Raw genomic sequence first — 23,747 nt, 5'->3', positions numbered from 1 at the left:
TCTACACAGATCAATGGAACAAAACAGAGCCCGGAAATAAACCCATGCGTATTTGGTCAATTTATCTATGACAAGAAAGGCAAGAATATACAATGGGGAAACACACAATCTCTTCAATAAATGGTGCTGGGAAAACTGGACAGCTACATGCAGAAGAATGAAGTTGGACCACTTTCTTATACCACACAAAAATAAACTCAAAATAGACTGAAAACCTAAGTATGAGACTTGAATCTGTAAACTCCTAGAAGAAAACTCAGACCTTGGCATTAGCAATATTTTCCAGATATATCTCCTCAGGCAAAAGAAACAAAAGCAAAAATAAACTATTGGGACTACACCAAAACAAAAGGCTTTTGCATAGCAAAGGAAAACATCAACAAAACAAGGCAACCTACTGAATGGGAAAAGATTATTTGCAAATGATATATCCAATAAGGGATTAATATAAAAAATGTGCAAAAAACTTATACAACTCAACAAGTCCCCTCCCAAATCTGGTTAAAAATGGGCAGGACTTTAGAATAGACATTTTCTAAAGAAGACATACAGATGGCAGAGACACATGAAAAGATACCCAACATCATGAATCATCAGGGAAATGCAGACCAAAACCACAATGAGAGATCATCTTACATCTGTCAGAATGGCTAGAATAAAAAAGACAAGAAATAATGAGTGTTGGTGAGGATATGGAGAAAAAGGAACCCTAGTGCACTGCTGGTGAGAATGCAAACTGGTGCAGCCACTGTGGAAAACAGTATGGAGGTTCCTCAAAAAATTACAAATACAACTACGATATGATCCAGTTATTTCACCACTGGCTTTTATCCAAATAAAATGAAAACACGAATTCACAAAGGTATATGCACCCCTATACATTTATTGCAGCATTACTTACAATAGCCAAGATATGGAAGCAACCTAAGTGTCCATCGATGGATGAATGGATAAAGAAGATGTGGGACACACACACCGAATAGTACCCAACCACAAAAAAGAAAAGTGGTGTTGAAGGTATAATGCTAAGTGAATAAAGTCAGACAGAAAAAGACTACCATATCATTTTACTTGTATGTGGAATCTAAGAAACAAAAACAAAACAAAGCAGAAACAGACCCATAAATACAGAGAAAACTAGTGGTTACTAAAGGGGAGATGTTTAGGGGGATGGGCAAAAGGGGTGAAGGGGACTGGAATGTACAGGCTTCTAGTACAGAATGAATAAATCACAGGGATAAAAGGTACAGCCCAGAAAGTACAGCTAATGATATTATAATAGTATTGTATGGTGACAAATGGTAGCTACACTTGTGGTGACCAAGCATTATGTTGTATATCTGAAACTAATAAAACACTGTGTGTCAACTATACTTAAAAAAAAAAAAAAATTTTTTTTAGTTAAAATAAAAATTTTTTCCTCAGTGAAAAATTAAGTCTCTGACCTATAATAATTCACCATGCAAATATTCACTTCAAACTTCAAAGATTATATGTAAATAATTTACATATTATGTATAAGCAAAAATATTGGGGAACTCATTAGGCCCTTAAAGTAGAGGAATGAAGTAAACTTGGGAAACACTAACAACAGTAATTCCCTAATTGAGTAATTATATACCAAGAATAAGAATGCAGCAATCAACAAAACAATGAATTGTGGATCACTGCATCAAAAACTAATGATGTACTGTATGGTGGCTAACATATCATCATCATCATCATCACCATCATCAAAAAAAATGCAATCAACAGGGGTGTGTCTGCCTTTGGTTCAGGTCATGATCCCAGGTCCTGGGACTGAGCACAGCACTGGGCTCCCTGCTCAGCGGGAGCCTGTTTCTCCCTTTCCCTCTGCCCTTCCCACCTTCCCACCTTCCCCCATCATACTTATGTTTGGTCTCTTTCTCAAATAAACGAAGAAATGAATAAAATCTTAAAAAAAAAAAAAAGAATGCAATTAACATTCTTGGATCCTAACATCATTAAGCTTATATTTGGGGGATTGGGGGTGGGGGGAGAAAGACACCAAATGAAAATTTTTTTCTGGACTAAAGCAAAATGATAAAAACCAGAGGAATTTAGTAAATTTTGTATTACTTGTCTAAATCTGTTAAAATGTTCTATTATGAAACCATACCTCCCTTTTTAAAAATTAAAATCTTCTAATTTAATGTTTTTGAAACACTTTTACTTGGCTAATTATTATCTGTTGTGTATTTTCTTTTTGAAATTTTATTCATTTGTGAGCCACTGGAACAAGATACACTAAGGGACATCTAACCTAAGTCTAGTATTGTCAGGAATTTTCCTGGCAAAGTGCTTTAGACAAAAGGGCTAAACTGAAAATGCCTATTACCCTTAAAAAAGGGAAGAAAATTAACATATACTTATGGAGAAAAACCTGAAAGCAGATTAAAAAATTTATTTTGGCTTGCTGTCTGTGTGGTCAAACCTATTCTTCATTTAAAATACACCCAGCACTGCCATTTGTGTGAAGGAGCTTGTTTAATTAAAGGGCCCAACCTGACCATCATTCCCCTCTTTTAGCAAGAGAAGCACTCATTATATTTTCCTAATTTTTTTCTCTACATCCATGTGTATCTTCCCACCTGTAACACTGTGATATAGGAATATATTTGCATAGCCTTAATACCTACTACTGCTTTGTACAAAGTAGATACACATTATATGTACCAGATAAATATATATGTTAAGTTGGACAAGAAATACCCAACAAGTGGAGACAGTTTTAAAAGAAAAAGAGTTATAGACAAAAATATATACTATTATGTGGGTTATACAACTTTATTCCCAATACTTAAGTTACTTAAAGATGAGGAGCCTGGGTGGCTCAGTTGGTTAAGCGACTGCCTTCGGCTCAGGTCATGGTCCTGGAGTCCCTGGATCGACTCCCACATCGGGCTCCCTGCTCGGCAGGGAGTCTGCTTCTCCCTCTGACCCTAACCCCTCTCATGTGCTCTCTCTCATTCTCTCTCTCTCAATAAATAAAATCTTAAAAAAAAAAAAAAAACTTAAAAAGTTACTTAAAGATGAAGGAAAAGTAACATTCAGAAATGTTAGCGTTTTTTGTGAGATACAAAAATCTTAAGATTGGAGAAGCCTTCTCAGGACTGATAACATTTAAAATAATTATAAATTAATATAGTACTGAATTTATTTTCTAATGTTTTACCTTAAAAACAAATCACTAAATGCAGCTTGTCTATCTAAATCTAGAGTTCACAAACATTCTCTGGGATATATTTTATATGTTCTTTTTAAGAAAGATTTTATTTGAGAGAGAAGGGGAAAGCAAGGCATTCATGCAGTTGGTGGGGAGAAGAGGGAGAGGGACAAGCAGACTCCACACTCAGTGTGGAGCCCAATGCTGCTCTATCCCATGACCCCAACATCATGACCTGAGCTAAAATCAAGTCAGACACTTAACCGACTGAGCCACCCAGGAGCCCCTTACATGCTCTTCTATCAGGCGTGTGAAAGATTCTAGAAGTTGTATCACACTTTTTCCTACAAATAATGACCTCACTAAAAATGGCAACTATTATGTGAGCAGTAGAGTAACTTCAGGTACTTAATCTTATTACTAGCCTTGAGAAAAACCCAGAGAAAGGTGATTCTGATACATCTTTTTTATAAATAACAACTGATCCTTGACAACATGGGCTTGAACTGGACGGGTCCACTCATATGTGCATTAAAAATATATATACAGTACAGTACTGTAAATGTATATTCTCTTACATTTTCTTAATAATATTCTTTTCCCTAGAAATGTTACAGTACATAAGAATACAGCATGTAATAAATATTATATACAAAATAGGTGTTCATCAACTTTGTTACTGGTGAGGCTTCCAGTCAACAGTAGGCTATTAGCTATGTTTTGGAGTCAAAACTTATACATGGATTTTCAACTGCATGGGGGTGGTGGTGGTGGTGTTACCCCTAACCCCTATGCTGTTCAGGGGCCAACTGCACTGTTTGCAGAGAAACAAAGAAGTATCTCACCAACACAGAATAGAATACATAAAACAGAACTCTCTTTTAAGTCAGGCGGAACGGTCACCTCTCCAGTTTTTTCAAACATAATAGATTTTTAGAAGTGAACAGTCTTATGCACCCTGGAGTATGTGTACATTTGATATTTATACATAAATATGAGGGCTACTGTGACTTTAGGATAAAAACCAAAACATACTACTTCCATTCATGTAGAAAGCTAAAAATGCCAAATCCTCAGGGAGACAATTAATTCTAATTTTTTCAGTAACAAATAGAACCATGACTTTGATAAACCAGGATCATTTAAATCGTTTAATTTTAAAGCTGGAAAAAATGTTGAAGGATCATCCAGCACAATTCTTATGTGGTAAGAGGCAGAGGTCTAGGTATTTAGAAACAGAAGAGGGGCTTAACCAATCAATAGCAGCCAAGCAACAAGAAGCGCATCTGAGATCCCTAAAAAAGCAGTGACCAAGTATGGAGATCTATTTGGGCCACACAGCCAAACTGTACTGATTAACTTCCAAGGTCACACATTATCTAAAATGGTTTCAACCCCAAATAAAACATTTAAATAGGAACCTTTTTTGGAGGCACCATTTCCCCCTATACAGTCATTCTTACCCTATGGTTTATGGTACAGTAAGGATACTGCCATTAAAAACTGGCTTAGTCACCTCTGAACATGCTAAAAAGATACCAGCTTTCTAGAGAAAGACTAGCTCTGTAAATCCAGGTCACTCTCCCACCACAAAGATGACATGAGAAAGCAAGTGATAAGACATATTAAAGATCAACAGTCACAATGAATCATGGAACACTACATAAAAAAAATAAAAATAAAAAAAAAGATCAACAAAGAAAGAAGATAGATTTTAATAGGAAAAAAAAAATGCCACCAGTAGTAGCATACTCCCCATTGTAAAGTCCAGGCTTATATTTATGTATTTTTCAGAGATTAAACAAACAAGTGATACAGAGTAGGTGATAGAGGCAGTATGCGAAAACTGGAAGTAACTTGATCAATATACTCCAAGAGACTAAGCTTGCTCCAAGTGTCTTAAAGCAGGACTACCTTTACTGAGATTGTAGAAGAGCAAAAGCTAAGTATCAATAGCAGGCATCATCACATCTTCATTCTTTTCTTTCCCTACTGTAGAAGCTGATCTCTTCTAAAGCAGGCACAGAATTTCCAAAGGTAAAGCTCTGTGATTTTTTTTTAAATTTTAAGTAGGCTCCATGCCCTGCGCCAACATGAAGCTCAAACTCACAACCCGAAGATCAAGACCTGAGCGGAGATTAAGAGTTGGACACCTAACTGACTGAGCCACCCAGGCACCCCAATCTTTGATTTTTAAAACTTCATTTTTCCCTTGCTCTGTTAAGTTTACGTACTATTTAATGTGCTACAATACTTATTACTCATGAGTTACCGTTAGGCAAACTTTTTATAACCATGTATAAGAACACATATTCAAATTTCATTCACTTCAGTCATGGTCCTGATTAACTACAAGCTGATACATATTTTTATACCACAGCATTTACTGTGAAGAGTTTGACCACTTTGGTCTCCTCTTTCCCCCAAAAAGTGACCTTTTCCCTCCCCTGCCCCCAAATATAAATAGAACGTGCCTTCCCACTTGATGAAAGCAGTAATCTCCATCAGAGCTATTAAACTATTGAAGATTAACACCACCGCCCCCCTGCCCAATATTCAACTATAATAAAAATGCCAAAACTAATACAATTCTGAATTTACAATTCTTTAAAACATTTTCCTACCTTCACACTGGTTCCTTGGAAGAATCTTCCACCTTGTTTTTATCACATTTTCCAAAATTTGTAGTCCATAATACTGAAAATTGGAGAATAGAAACATGTGAATATATTGCTATAATACTGGCAACTTTCAGGATTCACAAATGGACAGACATTCACACATTTACATCTAAAGTTTCAAAAACATTATGCTACCAAGTTTAATTACATAGATTAAACAAGGATCTATTCACCCATATACTGAGTTTTCATGCATTTTCCTCATTTTATTGTTTACTACACTCTATTTAACGTCCTGCTGTTTATACATGCTCACACCAGGAGGAAGAACCAAATAAAAAGCCCTTTAGCAGCCAAATGGGCTTATCTGTAGAAGGAAAAGTAGCAGCCAGATATGAATTCACAGCATAAATGACTGCTCATCGGCTCACGTACTTTAACACGACCAGGCTCCTAAGAATTTAGCAGCTTGGATGCTCTCAAGCTTCCTACCATCCTCTAGGAGTTGTAAGCTCTTGGCCAAGTATTAAAGTATTGTCACAGATACTTTCTATAGAAAGTGTTTATAAACATCTCTGGTGTGTTACTTAAGGAGCAGCAAGACAGCCCACGGGTTTAATTTTAAATTTTAATCCCACCCTTACATTTGCTATTTCTACTAATTTAAAGATAAACTTTTGTGCACAGTCAAAAATAATACACAAACGCATGTTGCAATCTGTTTTTACCTTTCAGGTATTCCTTCCTAAATATAAAAGTCTTAACTAAAAATGTAAGAAAGTTAATACAGATACCACTTTCAAGCCATTTTGTCCCTCCTGCTGATTACTCACTCTAAATAGTCAACAACATTCACAACAATTTATAATGCTATAGGAGTTACTACCCAAAATTATTACCATGACCAATTAGTGTGGATAGACAGGAGGAAGAAAAGGGACAAAATTGTTGTGGTATGTTTCAATTGTCTTAAGTAGGGAAGAATGAGCTATAATACCTGAAAGGTAAACTCATTCATATATAGACATAGAACTTCAGATTGCAAGTTTTGGCTGAGAATAAGAGTTCATCTTTAAAATGGTTAGTCATCACACAATAAAATAGGAGCATTAGTATTTCAACCAAAGGGATCATGTGAATGCTCATTTTATCCAAAGCACAATATAGACTGTCCCAAACTACATTGTGCTCAAATAGTAAATGTTTTTGCTGTTCTCTTCCATTTTAACATTTCATACTTTAAGAAAATTTTGTCATTTCAACTAAAATCCTACATTTGCAGAACATTCCTTAAAAAGACTTCCAAAATAAAAACAAGGCCAAAGCAAAATTCTGAAATTACAAATTTGACACCATTAAAGGGTTTCATAACCAGCAGTAAATACTGAAACTTTCTAACCTGTTCATTTACAATCCCTTTATAGGTCTACGTCTCAGAAAAATATAAATAGGCAAAAAAGGTTTCTGATTGACTGAAATTTTCAATTAACTTTTGAGAACATACTACCCTAAAAACTTTGAATTTTATAGACATGACACTATCTAAGTTTTACTAAGTCAAAACAATGCACTTCTTACTACTTGAAATATATCCTCTTGCTAATTCTCAACCAATTAAAACGATCTTTAAAAAACTAAAAATCCACCATACATATACCAGTAAGAAGCAACAATCTCAATGATAACTTCACCCTATTTAGCCAGCGTTTTTCAGCTTATGCTATTACCCTGCTTCCTTTTTGATACTTTGTTACTTAAATTACCTATTTACTAACCTCTATTCCTTTCCCCACCTGTAAAATGATAGCCTTAGCTTGCTGAAGATACAATTCATATTTTTCTTTCTGCCAACCCTGCTGAGGCAGTAAGCCCAATAAAAGCTTTTCAAAAGTTAAGTCAAAGGAATACAGAGATCACCGCCATAATATCCTAAAACCCAATCTCACCTAAACATTAAGACTCCACATATGAAGAGAATTTACATTTTTTGAATTAGAGTATTTTGATTAAAAAAATCTTAACTGCTAGCCAAATCTAAGGGCCAATCATAAATGACTACTTTGGAAATATCCATAAATAATCCAAATATCACTCTAAAGAATTAATTACATTTCTGCTTTACATCTCAGGACTTGAGAAATCCACTGCTGAGTTATGAAGATGAGGGACAGATAACAGCAAAGACTAAATGAAAAAATAAATGCATGAAATGATCCCTATGGTAGAAATTTCTACTGAGCCCTTAGAAATACTTATTTTATGCATTGAATTCCCCTTTCCCCTCCCACCGCCCATGAAACAAAAACAATTGATGAACAGAATTCAGTTAAAGGGAATCAAAAGGGTAGACCTTGTGGAGGCCTGCCGTCAAAGCCTAGCTGTGTCAGTTGCACAGGAAGACACCCCTTTTCTTCCTATTACAAGCAATCAACATAATGGAACATTATGATTAATATCAGGTAGTGTTAACATCTTTAAAGAAAAAAAAAATGATTGCATAAAAGCCAAATGTCATAGTGCATAAATTTAGCACCAAATCATTTGTAATTTATGTAAATTGAAGAATTCTTTACCTGTTGCTTTCTTTCTGTTCCTCTAATCATCTCATTTTTCACAAGACAAATTTGAGTTTTTAAAAATACTGTTGATAAATCAACTTAAACATTAGTAATGTCTGTCAGTATAAAAAGCAAAATTTACCAGGCAAGCAAACAGGCAAACACTATTATGTTACTTAAGGTTAGCACTTTGAGGAAGTTCTGGACTGTATTTTTGCCCTAAAATTTACAAGATGTCAAAACTAATTAATATTTTAAAACTGTTAATTAATACAGTCTGATTTCAGAAACAGATGTGAAAATGGCTATTTTCTGTTTTAACACAATGTATACCAAGTGGAAATCTTGTGTGTATTAAACAGAATGCCATGCATGGTATTTTATTACTTTAAGGCAGTTTAAAGAGAAGTGTGAATCATCAAGCCTAAAACAGTCAAAACACATTTTGATCAACCCTTCTGTTCAAACTAGGAAAAAATGACCCAAATTATAACATTTTTCAATTGCAAATAAAAACTGAGTGCTGTCCCATTTAAAGCATTGGTACCATGGAGCAGGGTTTTATGCTGCCCACACAACTTGGTGTTGGAGGTGCCTAGCCTGTATTATTATATTGATTACTTGCCCAAAATAATTCCTCTGATGTTTCATCTCTGAATAACATTCAGAATTTATGCTACTTAGATCTGTATACATATTCTAAAAACAAAAACAAAAACAAAAACAAAAAAGCAACCAAAAAAGCCACCTTGCATACTAGTCCTAATTACAAAACTTCATTCATAATTCTTAGGACTATTTGCAAGAATTCATTCTATGTTTAAGACTCAATTTTGAAGTTAACAATATCAAATAATTTGAGATAACAAATGCTAATACTAAAAATGAGATACCTTCCTCAAAGTTTATGACTGGAAGAAAAGAAGAAATAATGGATTTTAAAACCACCACTTGCTTACTTTCGTGTTCATATTCTGTGAAAATTCCAAAATTGTGTCGACTCTTGTCCATGCATCAGGATGCTCCTTTAAATGTGTCAGTACTTCTTGAGCCATTCTTTGCTAAAATATTACATGAAAATAATTTTAAGCTCACTTGTTCTTTTTAATCATTCATTAAAATGGTATTGAGCAAAGCACAAATCCTAATAGGACAGTGATTCTATTCTATTAACTTCCTGAAACACTCAAGAAATAATTAGTCCATACAGAAATAAAAATGTATCCTCTATCACTCTTAAACTTCAATTTATTTATTTATTTATTTACAAGATTTTATTTATTTACGTGACAGAGAGAGACAGCGAGAGAGGGAACACAAACAGGGGGAGTGGGAGAGGGAGAAGCAGGCTTCTTGCCGAGCAGGGAGCCCAGTGTGGGGCTCGATCCCAGGACCCTGGGACCATGACCTGAGCTGAAGGCAGACGCCCAACGACTGAGCCATCCAGGTGCCCCTTAAACTTCAATTTAAAATGGGAATATACATCCCTTTGAAACAGTAGTTTTTTTTGGCAATCTACTACTTTATTTGGTATTCTCAAAATGGAACTTAAATTCAACCAATGCTAATAAAGATTTCTCTAGCGTAAAGGGAGTTCTCAGCACTTAACTGAAAGCAACATATAAAAATTCACATATACTTAAATTACGTAATGGTACTCCCTGTCTTACAAGTTACCAAGATATCTCCAACAAAGTTTACCTATAAAAATATATTTCATGGGGAAAAAAATTACACGTTTTTTTCCTTGGGAAAACTGATAAAAACTAGGTCTAAGTAAGGCTACAAACCTCAAATACCTGTAGATACATAAAAAACACAAAGACCCTGAATCCCTTTTTAAAAAAATCTCTTAAATTTATTTTAAATACACATTTTTTCTGTTCTCTGAAAATCTTCTAAATTTCATATCAAATCCTAGCTTATTTTGAAAACTCTGTTTTCATATCTTTAAGATCTTATTTGATAGAGGGCACAGAGTGAGAGTGAGGGGGAGATGAGCAGAGGGAGAGAATCTCAAGCAGACTCTGCACTGAGCACGGGAGTGAGTTCAATCCCAGGACCCTGAGATCATGACCTGAGCTGAAACCAGGAGTCAGACATTTAACCTACTGAGCCACCCAGGCACCCGTTTTCATCTTTAAAATGCAAACCCAGAAATAAGAAAAACCTATATATCCATCATCCACAATTAACAAATGTTAACACTGTTTTACTTGTATTTGTTTTTCTTTTAAACATAAAAGTTCTGGGGCGGCTGGGTGGCTCAGTCGTTAAGCATCTGCCTTCAGCTTGGGTCGTGATTCCAGGATCCTGGGATCAAGCCCCGCATCGCATCGGGCTCCCTGCTCAGCAGGGAGTCTGCTTCTCCCTCTCCCAACCCCCCCTGCTTGTGTTCCCTCTCTCACTGTATCTCTGTCAAATAAATCTTAAAAAAAAATTTTTTTTTAATTTAAAATAAAAAAATAAACGTAAAAGTTCTAAAACTTATGGAAATCACCTTTATACCTTTTCTCCAGTGCCATTTCCTTCCTTTTGTTCCTTCTTTAGAGATAATGAGTTTCATGAATTTGGTGTCTTTTCCTGTCCATATTTTCTCAGCATGTGCATAAATTTCATGAGTGATACAGTTGTGTGGTCACTAAATTTTATATAAATAGTATACTATAAAAAACACTACAATCTGCTCTTTTCATTTGACACTTTCCCTCAGCTTTATTATAAGGTATAACAGACAATGGAGTTTTAGAGACCTAGCCATACTGACACTATGTATCTAGTCTCTTCATTTCAACCATTATAGTTTCTTAATGATACGAACACATTTTACCCAAGGCTATTAATTCTATTGATTTTTTTTCAAGAAGTAATAGCTTAATCTTTTCACCTTTAAAGGCAGTTTTGTAGCTCAACTGGATCCTCCCTAATTACCTTTTACTTAGTTCTATCACATGTACGTAAGAAGTTTGGTAATTTTCAAGTTTGTCAATTATCTTTCTGTTAGACTGATTCAACTTGATCAAGGGTTTAATTTATGGGTTATAAAGCAAGCATCAAAGAGGGGGAAAGAAGCATTCCAATTTGAACCATCTCTGACAGACACCTCAAAATCTTCAACTTAGGTTTTATTCCAACTTACAAAAAAAAAAAAATCATGTTCCTTATTTTGGCTTTGATGTTAAGATTATTTTCCTTAGGTAGCAGATATAGTGGTTTCCCCCATCAACCAACTAGCAATACACACTGCTTATTGTTTAAAAGAAAACTTTAAAAATATACACCCACTAAGTAGTGGTTTTGTACCTTGACAACACCACCAGAACCACCATGGAACTTGGGAGAAAAACCAGTTGCCTGGGTTCCAACCTACAAGTACAGGGTTCAAGCTAGAATATAAGCTCTTAAAATATACATATTTTGATTAGATTTCGTTAAGGGACTAATAGCTTTAAGGAGTTCTAATTATGCTATATAATGACAAAAAGCAGAAAGAATAGTGATCTGAGTTATCTAGGGCCAAAGCACACTTTAGCAATGTTTTGACTGTCTCCCAGAGAGTATCTAACTAGATCTATTCATTTCTCACTAGTAATATTCTTGCACATAAAATAGTAACAAATAACAAGAGCATGAGGTATATCAAAGATCCACGCCTAGTAAAAGTTATTTGGTCAAGATACTCTATCAGAACTTTTGAAATGATGACCATTGTGCACATAAGTGAATACTCACCACACTATTATCATTAACACTGCATAAATCATGTCCTTTCCTTTTAGTCGTCCATAAAAGTCACTTCTAGTATTTGTGTCTTAGCGTCTTTACTTTGTCCTAACCCCACTATCCTTACATAATATTCTTTTATAAACTAAAACTCCAGAAGGGGTTAAAAAAGACACGGAAGGAAACTAAGGGAGAGAATTTGGTATCTCCCTGTGTTACTTACTGAATGGTGAAAGTATTTTAGTTGCTAAGCAATAGATTAAGAGTTCAAGTCACTTAACACAGTATTGGAGAAAACACCCAACTCTTCCATGTATTTTTCCCGCTGGCTGCCTAACTTGGCTAAAAATAGAAAAATCCTTAGAAGATAGCCCTAATGTTACAGTGTTAAACACCCTTCTATATTGCCCATTTGGACATAAGCTCTGGGTATAGATTAAAAGGCACCATTCTAACAATTTCTTCACCTCCAAAATTATGTAATCCTTAAAAAAAAAATTAGCTTCCTCTGAGTTTTAATGTTTAATTAGCATAATTTTTATAGCTGCCATTTTTAGCACATATGAGACTGGAAAAAAATTAAGAAACCATACAATATTTTAAAACAATGAGTTTGTGTAAATATGCTAAACCTTTATACTTCCAAAAGTACCCTTTAAACAGAATGCCTTCTAAGTATGAGGCACCATAACAGGTGCTTTTACAAACCCTACTATCTTCCAGTCTCCTGTGAGGTAGGTAACTTTGTAGGTGAAACTCTAGAGCAATGACTAGAAAACTTACTGGACTAAAACAAGACACCCCTCACTAAAAACATGTTTTCCAAGAAAGCTTTCTTCTTTTTATTCACAATAAGACCCCCAAAGAGGCAGCATATGAAAAATCCACTGAACTACAAGTGTAAAGATACACTTCGAGATAAAAGGTTTTTAGCTGATTTTAAGAACTCTAAGCCTCCATTTCCTTATCTATAACAATGACAAATAGCAGTTTGCAACTATATGTAACAGATTTGTCTTATGATATAACTAAACATAAAGTTCTTACTTTTGGGAAAGTTTATTTTACCTTGATAAATAGAAAACACTTTCCTAAGTCTACATTTTATTAAAAAATCAAATTTAAAACAAATCATTAAATCTTAATGTGAAACATTATTAAAAGCAGCAGCAGCACCAACATACATATAGTTAAAGTCTTTTTTTTTGTTTTAGTGATCTCTATACCCAACATGGGGCTTCAACTCACATCTGTGAGATCAAGAGTCACATGCTCTTCCAACTGAGCCAGCCAGGCACCCCACCACCAATATAGTCTTCATGATAAAAATTACTATTACTTCTTAGTTATAAGCCTAGAAGAATATTGGTCTCTTTGTTTATCCATCATACTTTTAGATGTTGTGAGCCATGTTAGAAAAGAACAAAGATTTAAACAGCAGTAGCAGCTAAGTGAGGTGACAAAATTAAATTGCCATTTTCCTAACGGCTTACAAGACTTGCGCTTCTAATATATTCAAAGTTGAGCCCAACCTTACTTCTCTACTTTCTTCCTAAAGTAGCTGCTTTCCATACATGCATGTTAGAATGAAATGAAGCTTAAAGCTCCATGTTGACCGTATAGCACAAAGAAACAACTACATGGTATGTGTAACACATATGGATGGAATAACTTTTCAGGAAGGCTTCTGGAGACAAGAACGTGGACCAAAAGCCCCCTAGGAGTTATAAAACCGGACCAACCTTACAAAATCTGCAGAGTAATTTTTACCACTCATACAACTTTCATGGCCCCCTTTCAAGTTTTCTCTTTGTTATATATATACTAAAATCAATAATGTATTTCAGAGGGAATGGAATATTTATGCACGTGCTAGTATTTATACATTATGCTTTTTGGATCATCTAGAAAGATACAATTTCTACCTTTCAGGTTTTTAAAAAGTGTGATAGCACTCGGGGTTAAACTATGCAAATATAAACTAGTATCTTCAAGACATGTACTAACTAGACATCATCTACTAGGAATATAATATTTTGGCAACAAAATTTTACTGGTTTTTGTCACATCATCTTAAAAGACTTTTAAATCCAACAACAGAAAATTTTACAATTTAAAACTCCTCATGTGATTAACTCCACAGAGTGAAGATTCAAGATTACCCAGTTTATAAGAAAAACCTAAAAAAATTATGAACATTCCTGTCTTGTCTATCATTCAATTGGGTGTTTTAAAAAAATAAAAACCCAAAAACTTTAAACTCATCAAAACATGGATTATGTGTGTAAGATAACTGCCTACATTAATAGACCACTTTTACAAGTCTTAAATTCAAATAATTTAAGATGCTTGGTATTGCTGGACTTTTAAAGCAAGTTTTATCAGTGAAGTACTTCTGTAATTCCAATATTTCAAAAATACAAGAATCTTTTAACTCCAAATATATTACATACATAAAAGATATACAACCTTTAGTATCTGTAAAACATTTGATACATTAGGCTCTATCTTTCATTAAATTGGCTAAAGGTTTCTTAAAGACAGAACAAGTAAGAATATTCCAAAACATCTCATTCTAACCAGGTCAAAATATAATGCACATAATGCAATTCTGCAGACCGCTTCTCACTGGTTAATATATAATTCCAATTTAATACAAACTATGGAACACTTTTTAAAAAGGCGGTAATTTAAAATCTTGTTCTAACCAAGTAACTTCATTGCACTCTAATAATGTTATAAAGTTTTGCTCAGCTTCTTTACCTGGGCTCCTTCTCCATGGTATAAGCAATTCACCACATTGTCTAGAAGGTTGATATCCAGTTTTTGGCTGAAATCGAGCAGCTGACGAGCTGCATGGTCTGCTAACATTGTCATAATTGCTGGCATAGATTACTGTAAATAAAGAAAAAAATTTAAGGTGCCTATGAAATTTTGGTATTATCAGTCAGAAACTTTCTACTCAAGTTATTTTACTTCAACCATGTTCTTACAAATATTATAATGAGTATTTTAGAGACTACCTAAATAAATAACAGTAAAAGCAACTAAATGCTGAAGATACTTAGCTACTCCGTAACTGCTTTAGTTAAGGTCCATTCAACTTTTCTAATGTCTATTTTAAATTCCCAGAAAAATCTTACTGTTCTACTAATATTTAAATAAAATTACTCCTAACCTCTTTTAATGAAACCTTTACTAGGAATTTATGGCTCTAAAAATTGATACAGTTCAGTCTTAATCTCAAATTTTTAGGTACAGATAAAGTTTAAGTGGATTTCCCCCCTTCCTAAATAGGGCCTTCTGTTTCAGTAAAAGCTCCCTTCCCTGTATGTTACCTTAATTTTTAAGATATGCTGAAAAAAAAACAGGAAGATGCTGAAAGTTAAATGTGGTATCCAAGTTTTCTTATTGTATATATCAATGACTAGCAGAACTTAAAATTTTTATATTCAAACCATCTATTTCTTTCAACCCTCAATAAATTTGGAGATTAAAATTCCTTGAACATATGTCTAGAAAAACACTTTACGGCAGCATGTCAAACTTTTTTTTACAATTTCCAGGTATTCATTGGCAAGGTAAAAAACTGTAAAAGCTTTCCAAATAAAAACAAATTCTGTAATAACAGAAAAACAAACTTCTTCATCTCACATAATGCACTGGCTAAAACCTACCAGTTTATAAGCAATGTTACCCTTTTAAGAGGATTCTAATCCAAGATGCTGGCACACATTCACATTTTTGTTGCCCAGCATTATAAAAATCTTTGCTTTTTCTTCAAAGCCAGTGCCACTCTAGTCTGACTGGCTAAGTCAGTACTCTTAACCTTTTTGGGTCAAGATGCCTTACAATCAGAAGAACATGATAGCACCCGTCAAATTTTAAAAACTCACAATTTTGTACACAATTACAGAAAATCCAGGACACCTTGAAAGCCATGCATGAAACCTCAGGTTAAGAACCCCTGGTTGACCGTAGTTAGACCCAATAAAGTCAGCTGGTTACCTCCACTTCTCCCCCTCTTAAAAAACCTTTCAGGATCAGGAAATGGGTGGGATTTGATTACATTATGTTTGATAGGATAGGGAAAAGACTGTTTCTTGGATTCTTGGGAGCAGTTTAAAAATGTTAACAATGGCAGCAATTTCAATTTTAACACAAATGCTTTATTTAATGATAATGCCAATTACAAAAAATGTTAAGTGTAAATGATGAGTCAATAAGTTAGAGATAATGTAAAAATTGAGAAATTAAGAGTTCAAGGATTTTTATTCCTCTGAAATCGTTCAGCCCATTACTGACAGCAAAAACTGATGAGATCTCAAAAATTCATAGCAGTTATTAATGTTTTTTAATACCAAAAGAATATCTGACATGCATTAACAAAAATCTAATTTACATACGAATATAAAATGGAAATACATATATATATTCCACCAAATGTGTAAATTTTCTCGCATCAAATACCATAAAATTTTAAAGATCAGAACAGTCTTAAAAATTGAGATTGAAAAACAATGCCACAAAGCACCAAGATATACATATCAAAGGTTTTCAATTTTTGGTTAAAAATTGAACGAACTTTTCTCCTATGTAGTCCTATCATAATTTAATAACCCAAACAAAAAGAACAATTTGACTATAAAAAGTTTCATTTTCAAGTACATTGTCCTTACAGAGTTCTTCGAGCTAAACTCTTGTGAAAAAATCAGGTTTAGAATAAAAGCTCGTGTTAAATACAATAGTTTGCCATCCTTAGAACTAGCGGCTATCTTCGAAATGACCTACCTATTCTTGAACTGTACAGAAATGGCGGCTTTCTGGTCAAAGCCAAGCACATTTAGTCCCCCAAATCAAACAGCTTCCAAAACATTCTTTCCACTAACAGCAGTGTCCCACACGCTTAAGATACACAATCAGGCAGATAGCAAACAGCCATCGCGGGAGAGCGTGAAACCACAATCGCTTTCTTTTCTCCTTGGGACACTCAATCCTAAAATCCACTCACTGGATAGCATATACAAGGGATTATCCAGCAATGTGACTCTACAAGTGACTACCAAAATACCTTCACTGCCACTTCTAACTGAATAAGCAGGCAGCTGCACACTGCCAACTCCCATCCAAGCCATAACCGTTGCTTTATGATTACTAAGTAGTAGGTCAAAAAACAAGTCGCTACAAGGAGAGACTGCTACTTAGATGTGTGGGCAATTGCCTGCTTCATTCAGTAGAAACACACCTCACTAAGGCCCGCCCTCCCCTCGCTTCCCACCCGAACCGATTCGCAGCAGTTCTAACTATAGCATACCGGAGCACGCACTCACCCCGCCCATACTCGGAGGAGGCATTTAGACCAGGCGCCTGAAGTTCACCGCCCCATTCTCAATGCAGCATGGCCTCTGCGTGATCAGAGGAGGTCCGGGCTGGGCAGATCCCTAAAGCTTCCTCTACTACACCACTTCCCACCCATCCCAAACTCGGAGACATCGGAATGAAGGAGAATCAGGGCATCATCCACTGTACAATGCCAGCAGTAAACGATTCGGTCACTTAACACACTCAACCCCTTCCCCCCCAACAAACTACAGAACGGAATCCCATTTACAGAACCCTGAACAATCAACTAACCCTTCCTACTTCTAATCCTACTCTGCAAAAAACCAGAAAGATTTCGAGTTTCCTTGCAGGAGGAGGAGGGACTCGGCAGCCCCTCCCTCCCCCGATCCCAAGCTCTCCACCGAGGGGCCACGTGATGCAGGCGGACGTTTCAATGCTGCTGCACTAAATATTTCTGGAAACTTCCACTCCTAATAATTTACAGAGATGTTCCTGAAATCACCCCAACTTCTCCCCAGCCCAGAGGGCTGGGGAAGCCCTTCCACACCCACACCGGCCTCGCTTCACTATCACGCTCCTCGCCTTCCTCCACCGCCACCCGCACACGCGAATAACCCAGCAAGCGCTACCCTCTCGCGGCCGCCTCCCCGCCTCCATCCCCCAGCGGCAGAAGCGGCTCCATTCAATCGCAGGCTCTGCTGTGGGCCGCCGCCGCCTCCCGGGCTCGCCTCCCGCGGCCGCCGCCGCGCCCCACGCCGGCCTCCTCCCGCCCGGCCGCCGCCCGACCCTCGGCCCCGAAGACACAGTCGACTTACCCAGAGACTGAACCAACTGCTGCTTCTTTCCTTGTCGGGGGATTAGGGCGAGGGAAGGTGGGGAGGGGGGAGAGGGGAGGAAATCAAGGTGGGTTTCACAGTTTTCCCACCTTAAAAAAGGAAATTAAAAAAACGAAGATAAGGGCAAAAAAAGCTCAGCAATATTTACTATTTCAGGGACACCCCCACGACACACACCCCCCCCCCCCCCCCCCAAAAAAGGAAGGGGAATTAATCCGTGGAATAAATGCTCCCGCCTGGCTGGGGAGTGAGGGAAGGGGGAGGGGAAAGGGGTCAAGTCCCAAAGATTCAGCCCCAGGGGGACCCTTCAGCCACAGGCGGCAGCAGAAGCGGCAGGAGTAGGGGATATAGAGTCCACAAGGTCGGGGGACGCTCTGCTGCCAGTTGCAGTCCGACTCCCCCCTACCAAAATACGGCTCCCTCTCTCACGCGGCTCCGGCGCTGGGCCCCCCCACCCAGGCTCGCCTAAACTTTCCCCCCTTCTCCTGCTCCTCAGCGACTGGTGGTTCCCCCCTCCCCCTCTGGGTGGTTGCACGGACTGCAGCAGCAAAGACTGGAACAGGCACCGCCGCCGGGGCTGTAGCTACTGTTGCTCTTGCTGATGCTGTAGCTCCCGCTGCTCCTGCCGCGGCCGCTGCAGCCGCTTCTCCCCCTCCTCCTAGTGCCTCAAACTCGGAACCGGTTGAAACCGGTTCAGACTGGGAGATTCCATCTCGGTTGAGTTTTCAGCCCATGGCGCCGCGGAGCGTTTGGAACCTGGGCCTCCGCCCCCAGCCCGCCTGCCCATTGGCCGGTTCCAGCCACAGCCGCGCCATCAGCCTACCTCTTATTGGCCAGATCGCCCGTCAATCCCACCTCAAGTCTCCACACGAGCCCGCCGCTTCGGCCCCCGCCTCTTTCCAGCAGCGATTTGCCTGCAGAGTGGGGGAGGGGAAGTGGGGCGGGTCGAAAAGGAGCAAGGAGGGGGGTGGAGGAGGAGGAGGTGGGACGAAGAGCTGAGCCCAGCTGAGAAGAGAGCGAAGACAAGCCGCGCGGAGGATTGGTGCGAGCGACCTGTCAATCAAGTTCAGCCCGCCCTCGACTTCCCGTCCCCCTCCCGCTGCTCCCCCTCCCAATGCTTAGCCCGCAGGCCCGGCCTTTCCGGCCCGCTCATTGGCTGGGCGCCTTTGGTGACGGAGAGGGTGGGGCGCAGCTCGTGAGCTGCTGGCGGCGCGAGTTTGAGCGCGGCGCGCGGTAGCGTTCGCTGGGTTCTTTCCGAATCCGCGCCGGCCCGCCCCCGCCTGCTCCCGCCAACCTGCGGGGTTTGAGCCCGCGGTGATCAGGACCCGCCCCCTCGGAAGGGAGCCCCGCTTTGAGGAGGGAGGGCACACCCAGTTGTTTTTTTTAATCCGGGAGGGGTGGAAAAAAGGAGCGAAAAGAACGCACCGGAGGCCAGTTGTAGGCCTCGGACCATCCATTTTAAAGGCCGGGCTTTGGGGACTGGAAGTTGAGGGTGAGAATAACGGTGAAAGAGGGTAGGGTGAGGTGTGGGGGCATGCACTCTTGGAGCCTTGTGATCTCGGAGTCGTGGAAAAGGTACCTGACTGGATCCTTAGAAAGGCTGCTTCAGATTTTAACTCGGTGTCTCCCCGGGCTGGGATTTGGCTGCTCCAACAACCAACCCTTCCTAGAAACGAAGACACTATAATCCCTGTAATTAGTGTATCTTGGGTATTTTTGCTGGATTACGGTGCATGCCAACAGCCTCCCACCAGATGCCCTTGATCTGCCCCTACCTTTGACTTCTCAGCGTAGCTGCCCTTCACATTCTTCATCATCCCAAATAGCATTTTCTATGAAAGTCACATGCACGTGGACTTCCACGTGGTTGCCTCGCTTGTTTTGCTCCAAGAGCCCTCCAAATCAGGTTTGCTGATTTTTCTCTGCTTAAACAGCAAGTAGCCCACCAAAATTTTCTAGGCCCGTTGTGCCACCAAGAGGTTAATCAATGATTTATTAAATTGCAATTTCAACAGCAGATCTTTTCTCAGAATGAACAATGGCTAACACCAAAACTACTTAAGAGTAACTCCCTCACAGAGCGCTCGGGTGGCTCAGCTGGTTTAGCTTTTGGCTCAGGTCATGATATTAGGGTTGTGAGATCCGACTCCCAGCAGCCCCTCCCGCTGCTTGCTTGTTTTCTCTCTATCGCTTTCTCTCTCTAAAAGATAAAAAAAAAAATAACTCCCTCACCCTCCAATAAAGAAAAACTCTATAACTCAACTCTTGGATTTATCAAAATAGTATTTATTGGATGACTTTCAGGCCTAAGATTTTTATTCATTGCCTAACTGAATAATATCAAACCATAATATATAAAATACCTGGTATACACTGGTCATTTGGAATACTTATAGTCTATTACCAGGAAAACTGGAGATTTCTTGTTTTTAAAAAAACTTTTTCCGGGGCACCTGGGTGGCTCAGTCGTTAAGCGTCTGTCATTGGCTCAGGTCATGATCCCAGGGTCCTGGGATCAGCCCGCGATTCTGCAAGGAGTCTGCTTCTCCCTCCCCCACTCCCTCTGCTTGTGTTCCCTCTCTCTCTGTCTCTCTCAATGTCAAATAAGTAAAATCTTTAAAAAAAAAAAAACCTTTTCCCTCCACATTTTCAGCTCTTGGACCAGGCCACCGATTTTTTTTTTTTTTAAATGGCAGAATACTAGGAGTAAAAACTGACTGGGAGTAAGACCTGGCTTTGTTCAGAGTGTGCCCTTGGGCAAGTCACTTCACCTCTTTGGGCCTCAGTTTCCTTCTCACCCATCTCACCCATTTAATGAGGCTGACATCATTAATGCCTGTCTCATCCATGAAGGATCAAATGGCTATGAAGGAGCAGTGTGACCCATAAAGCACTGTGTGGACTGTAAAGTTCAAATAGTCTCAGTTTGCTGTCCCTTTGTCTCTTTTCATCTGATCTTTAAATCATAACCCCCTAGGAAGTCATCTCTGTCTGACTATCGTGAATCAGATGTAAATATTTAGCCCATCATTTTTGCCCAGAATTAGCCAAAATGGAGTGTTCAATATCAGCTTGTTATTAACAAGTATAAAAAGAAGTGATAGGAGCAGATGTTTGATCACTGTATTTTCAAGATCAAATTCAGAACACAGGTCTGACGCATCTAATTTTTTTTTCATTACCTTCATTTACTGGAATCAAACAGATTTCAAACCTTGGAGTGGGATATGGATAAAGAAATGTAAGTACACTGCACTGTGTGCCTGCCAATTGTCTAGCAGGCTGAGACTTCTTTGTACAATATTTCACTGGACTCTCATAGTAACCCTGTCAGATAGTTAGTATTTTGCAATCTCATTCTCGATTCCCCCTCTTCAAACACACATACATATACACATAGGTACACACCACAGTAGTTGAGTCAACATTAGAACTTACGTGTTCTTTCTACTAGTTCACATTGTCTTACAAAACAATAACATTCATCGGAAATAAGAGAAACAAACTCATAAATTCCTTTTTAGCACTTACTACTTATTTCTATTTAAAAAAATATTTTTTTAAGATTCTATTTTTAAGTAATGTCTACACCCAACGTGGGGCTCAAACTCACAACCCCAAGATCAAGACTCACATGCTCCACCGAAAGAGTCAGCCAGGCACCACTATTTTTTTAAATTATTTTTAATTTAGAAATTAATACATGATCATGGCTAACAATTCAAACAATAGAGAAAGATTACCTACAGTAAAAAGTAAAATTCCCCTCTGTGTATCCCCCCGTTATTTTTCCTGCCCAGAAATAAACATCATTAGGGGTATGGTATGTATGCTTTGAGGTATTTTCTATGCATTTACAAATATTTTTGCTTTGTTTTTATTCAATATATATGACATCATACCATACATATTGTTCAGTGATTTGCTTTTTACTTAAAAGATTAGTATATATAAATCCACCTCATCCTTGTTAACAGTCCCATAGCCTTCCACATCTTCTTCCACAATAGGCTATTTCTGGTTTTCCTTCTTAGAAATAATGCTGCACTGGGGCCCCTGGGTGGCTCAGTCATTGGGCGTCTGCCTTCGGCTCGGGTCGTGATTCCAGGGTCCTGAGATCGAGCCCCACATCGGCTCCCTGCTCGGTGGGAAGCCTGCTTCTCCCTCTCCCACTCCCCCTGCTTGTGTTCCCTCTCTCGCTGTGTCTCTCTCTGTCAAATAAATAAATAAATAAAATCTTAAAAGAAAAAAAAAAAAGAGGGGCGCTTGGGAGGCTCATTCGGTTAAGTGTCTGCCTTCAGCTCAGGTAATGATCCTGGAGTCCCGGGATCGAGTACCACATCAGGCTCCCTGCTTCTCCCTCTGACCCTTCCCCCTCTCATGTACTCTCTCTCTCTCTCATTCTCGCTCTCTCAAATAAATAAATAAATAATATCTTTAAAAAAAAAAAAGAAAGAATGCTGCAGTGAATATCCCTGTACATTAATCTTTGGGCACAAATGTGAATTTATCTCTAGGTTAACATCCTAACAGTGGAACAACGGTGTGAAAGACATTATATTTGTTATTATAATATGTACTACCAAGGTAACCCCTAAAAAGGTTGTATCAGTTTACATACCCATCACAATAGGTGAATACTACCTGTTTATTCCCTATCAAAGCCATAAATATTTGCTACTACAATCACACCAGAGTCAAATACGCATTTTAATTTAATCTTTTGGCTCTGAAGACAATCTCCTCTGTGAGCTCTTCAAGGAATGCATAAATAATAAGATTAAATGTCCATATAATATAGCAAAAAAAAGTTAAAGTAAGCATATGCAGTGAATCTATTAATAATGGAATTGGTCATTTCACTTTTTTTGAGAAACTTAATACCACTTTGTACTCAGAGATACAGCAGTGACCTTCCAACATGTACTTCTTCCTACCAGTTGTAAAAATGGGCATTAGACTGAACATGAGTGTGACTCACTGGGAGTTTTCATGTATTGAGCACAAATTCACAATTCCATGGGCTTTTTCTTCCAATGAATCTCTTACGGCATGATTGTAACTTTGTAAGGCCTAAAAGGAAACACTGGGAGAAATATTTCTTTGTGGGTATCTTATAAGGTAAATGTTTTTCTATTTGCTCTTAAAAATACTTCATAAAACAATACATCACATCACAACCATAGATTAAAAACATTACCGATATAGTTTGGACAACAATATAATTGTGTATGATGCTCAGACATGGAGGTGAGATAGAAGAGATACCCTTTTCAAGAAAAATTAACCTGGAAAGGCATAGTCCTATTCCTATCAACCTCAATTTACAATGTCAAAAATGGTTATGGAAAATTATGAATATCCTGTTTGGGGAGCTAAATTCCCTTATGTGTCTAAGACCTCAGCAAATAATCTATATGCAGTCTATGAAACCTCAAATCAGTCAGGAGCAGAATCAGCAACTGTCTGCAAGTAAGTT

General features: G+C 38.0%; 1 protein-coding gene across 4 annotated transcripts in view; it reads right to left on the bottom strand.

Moving 5' to 3' along the window:
• The window catches only part of XPO1 (exportin 1), a 46,047-nt gene extending 27,054 nt beyond the window's left edge, over positions 1 to 18,993 (bottom strand). Inside the window, exons 1-5 of one of the 4 annotated variants that reach the window (XM_035001472.1) lie at positions 18,248 to 18,992; positions 14,853 to 14,984; positions 9,326 to 9,427; positions 8,159 to 8,222; positions 5,812 to 5,884 (exon numbers count right to left, since the gene is read on the bottom strand). Coding sequence is in view for 3 of the 4 variants with exons in the window: in XM_035001469.1 (XP_034857360.1) it covers positions 5,812 to 5,884; positions 9,326 to 9,427; positions 14,853 to 14,978 (301 nt within the window). In the remaining variant the exon portion in view is untranslated. Of the gene's footprint in view, positions 1 to 5,811; positions 5,885 to 8,158; positions 8,223 to 9,325; positions 9,428 to 14,852; positions 14,985 to 17,419; positions 17,922 to 18,247 lie in introns of those variants that run through there. The other 3 variants (XM_035001469.1, XM_035001470.1, XM_035001471.1) reach the window with 3 other exon arrangements.
• Positions 18,994 to 23,747: the final 4,754 nt, after the last annotated feature.

This window comes from Mirounga leonina, unplaced genomic scaffold (assembly GCF_011800145.1).
Source record: "Mirounga leonina isolate KUSES-001 unplaced genomic scaffold, KU_Mleo_1.0 Mir_125, whole genome shotgun sequence".
Classification (NCBI taxonomy): domain Eukaryota; kingdom Metazoa; phylum Chordata; class Mammalia; order Carnivora; family Phocidae; genus Mirounga; species Mirounga leonina.
This window is presented reverse-complemented; position numbering and strand designations above follow the sequence as displayed.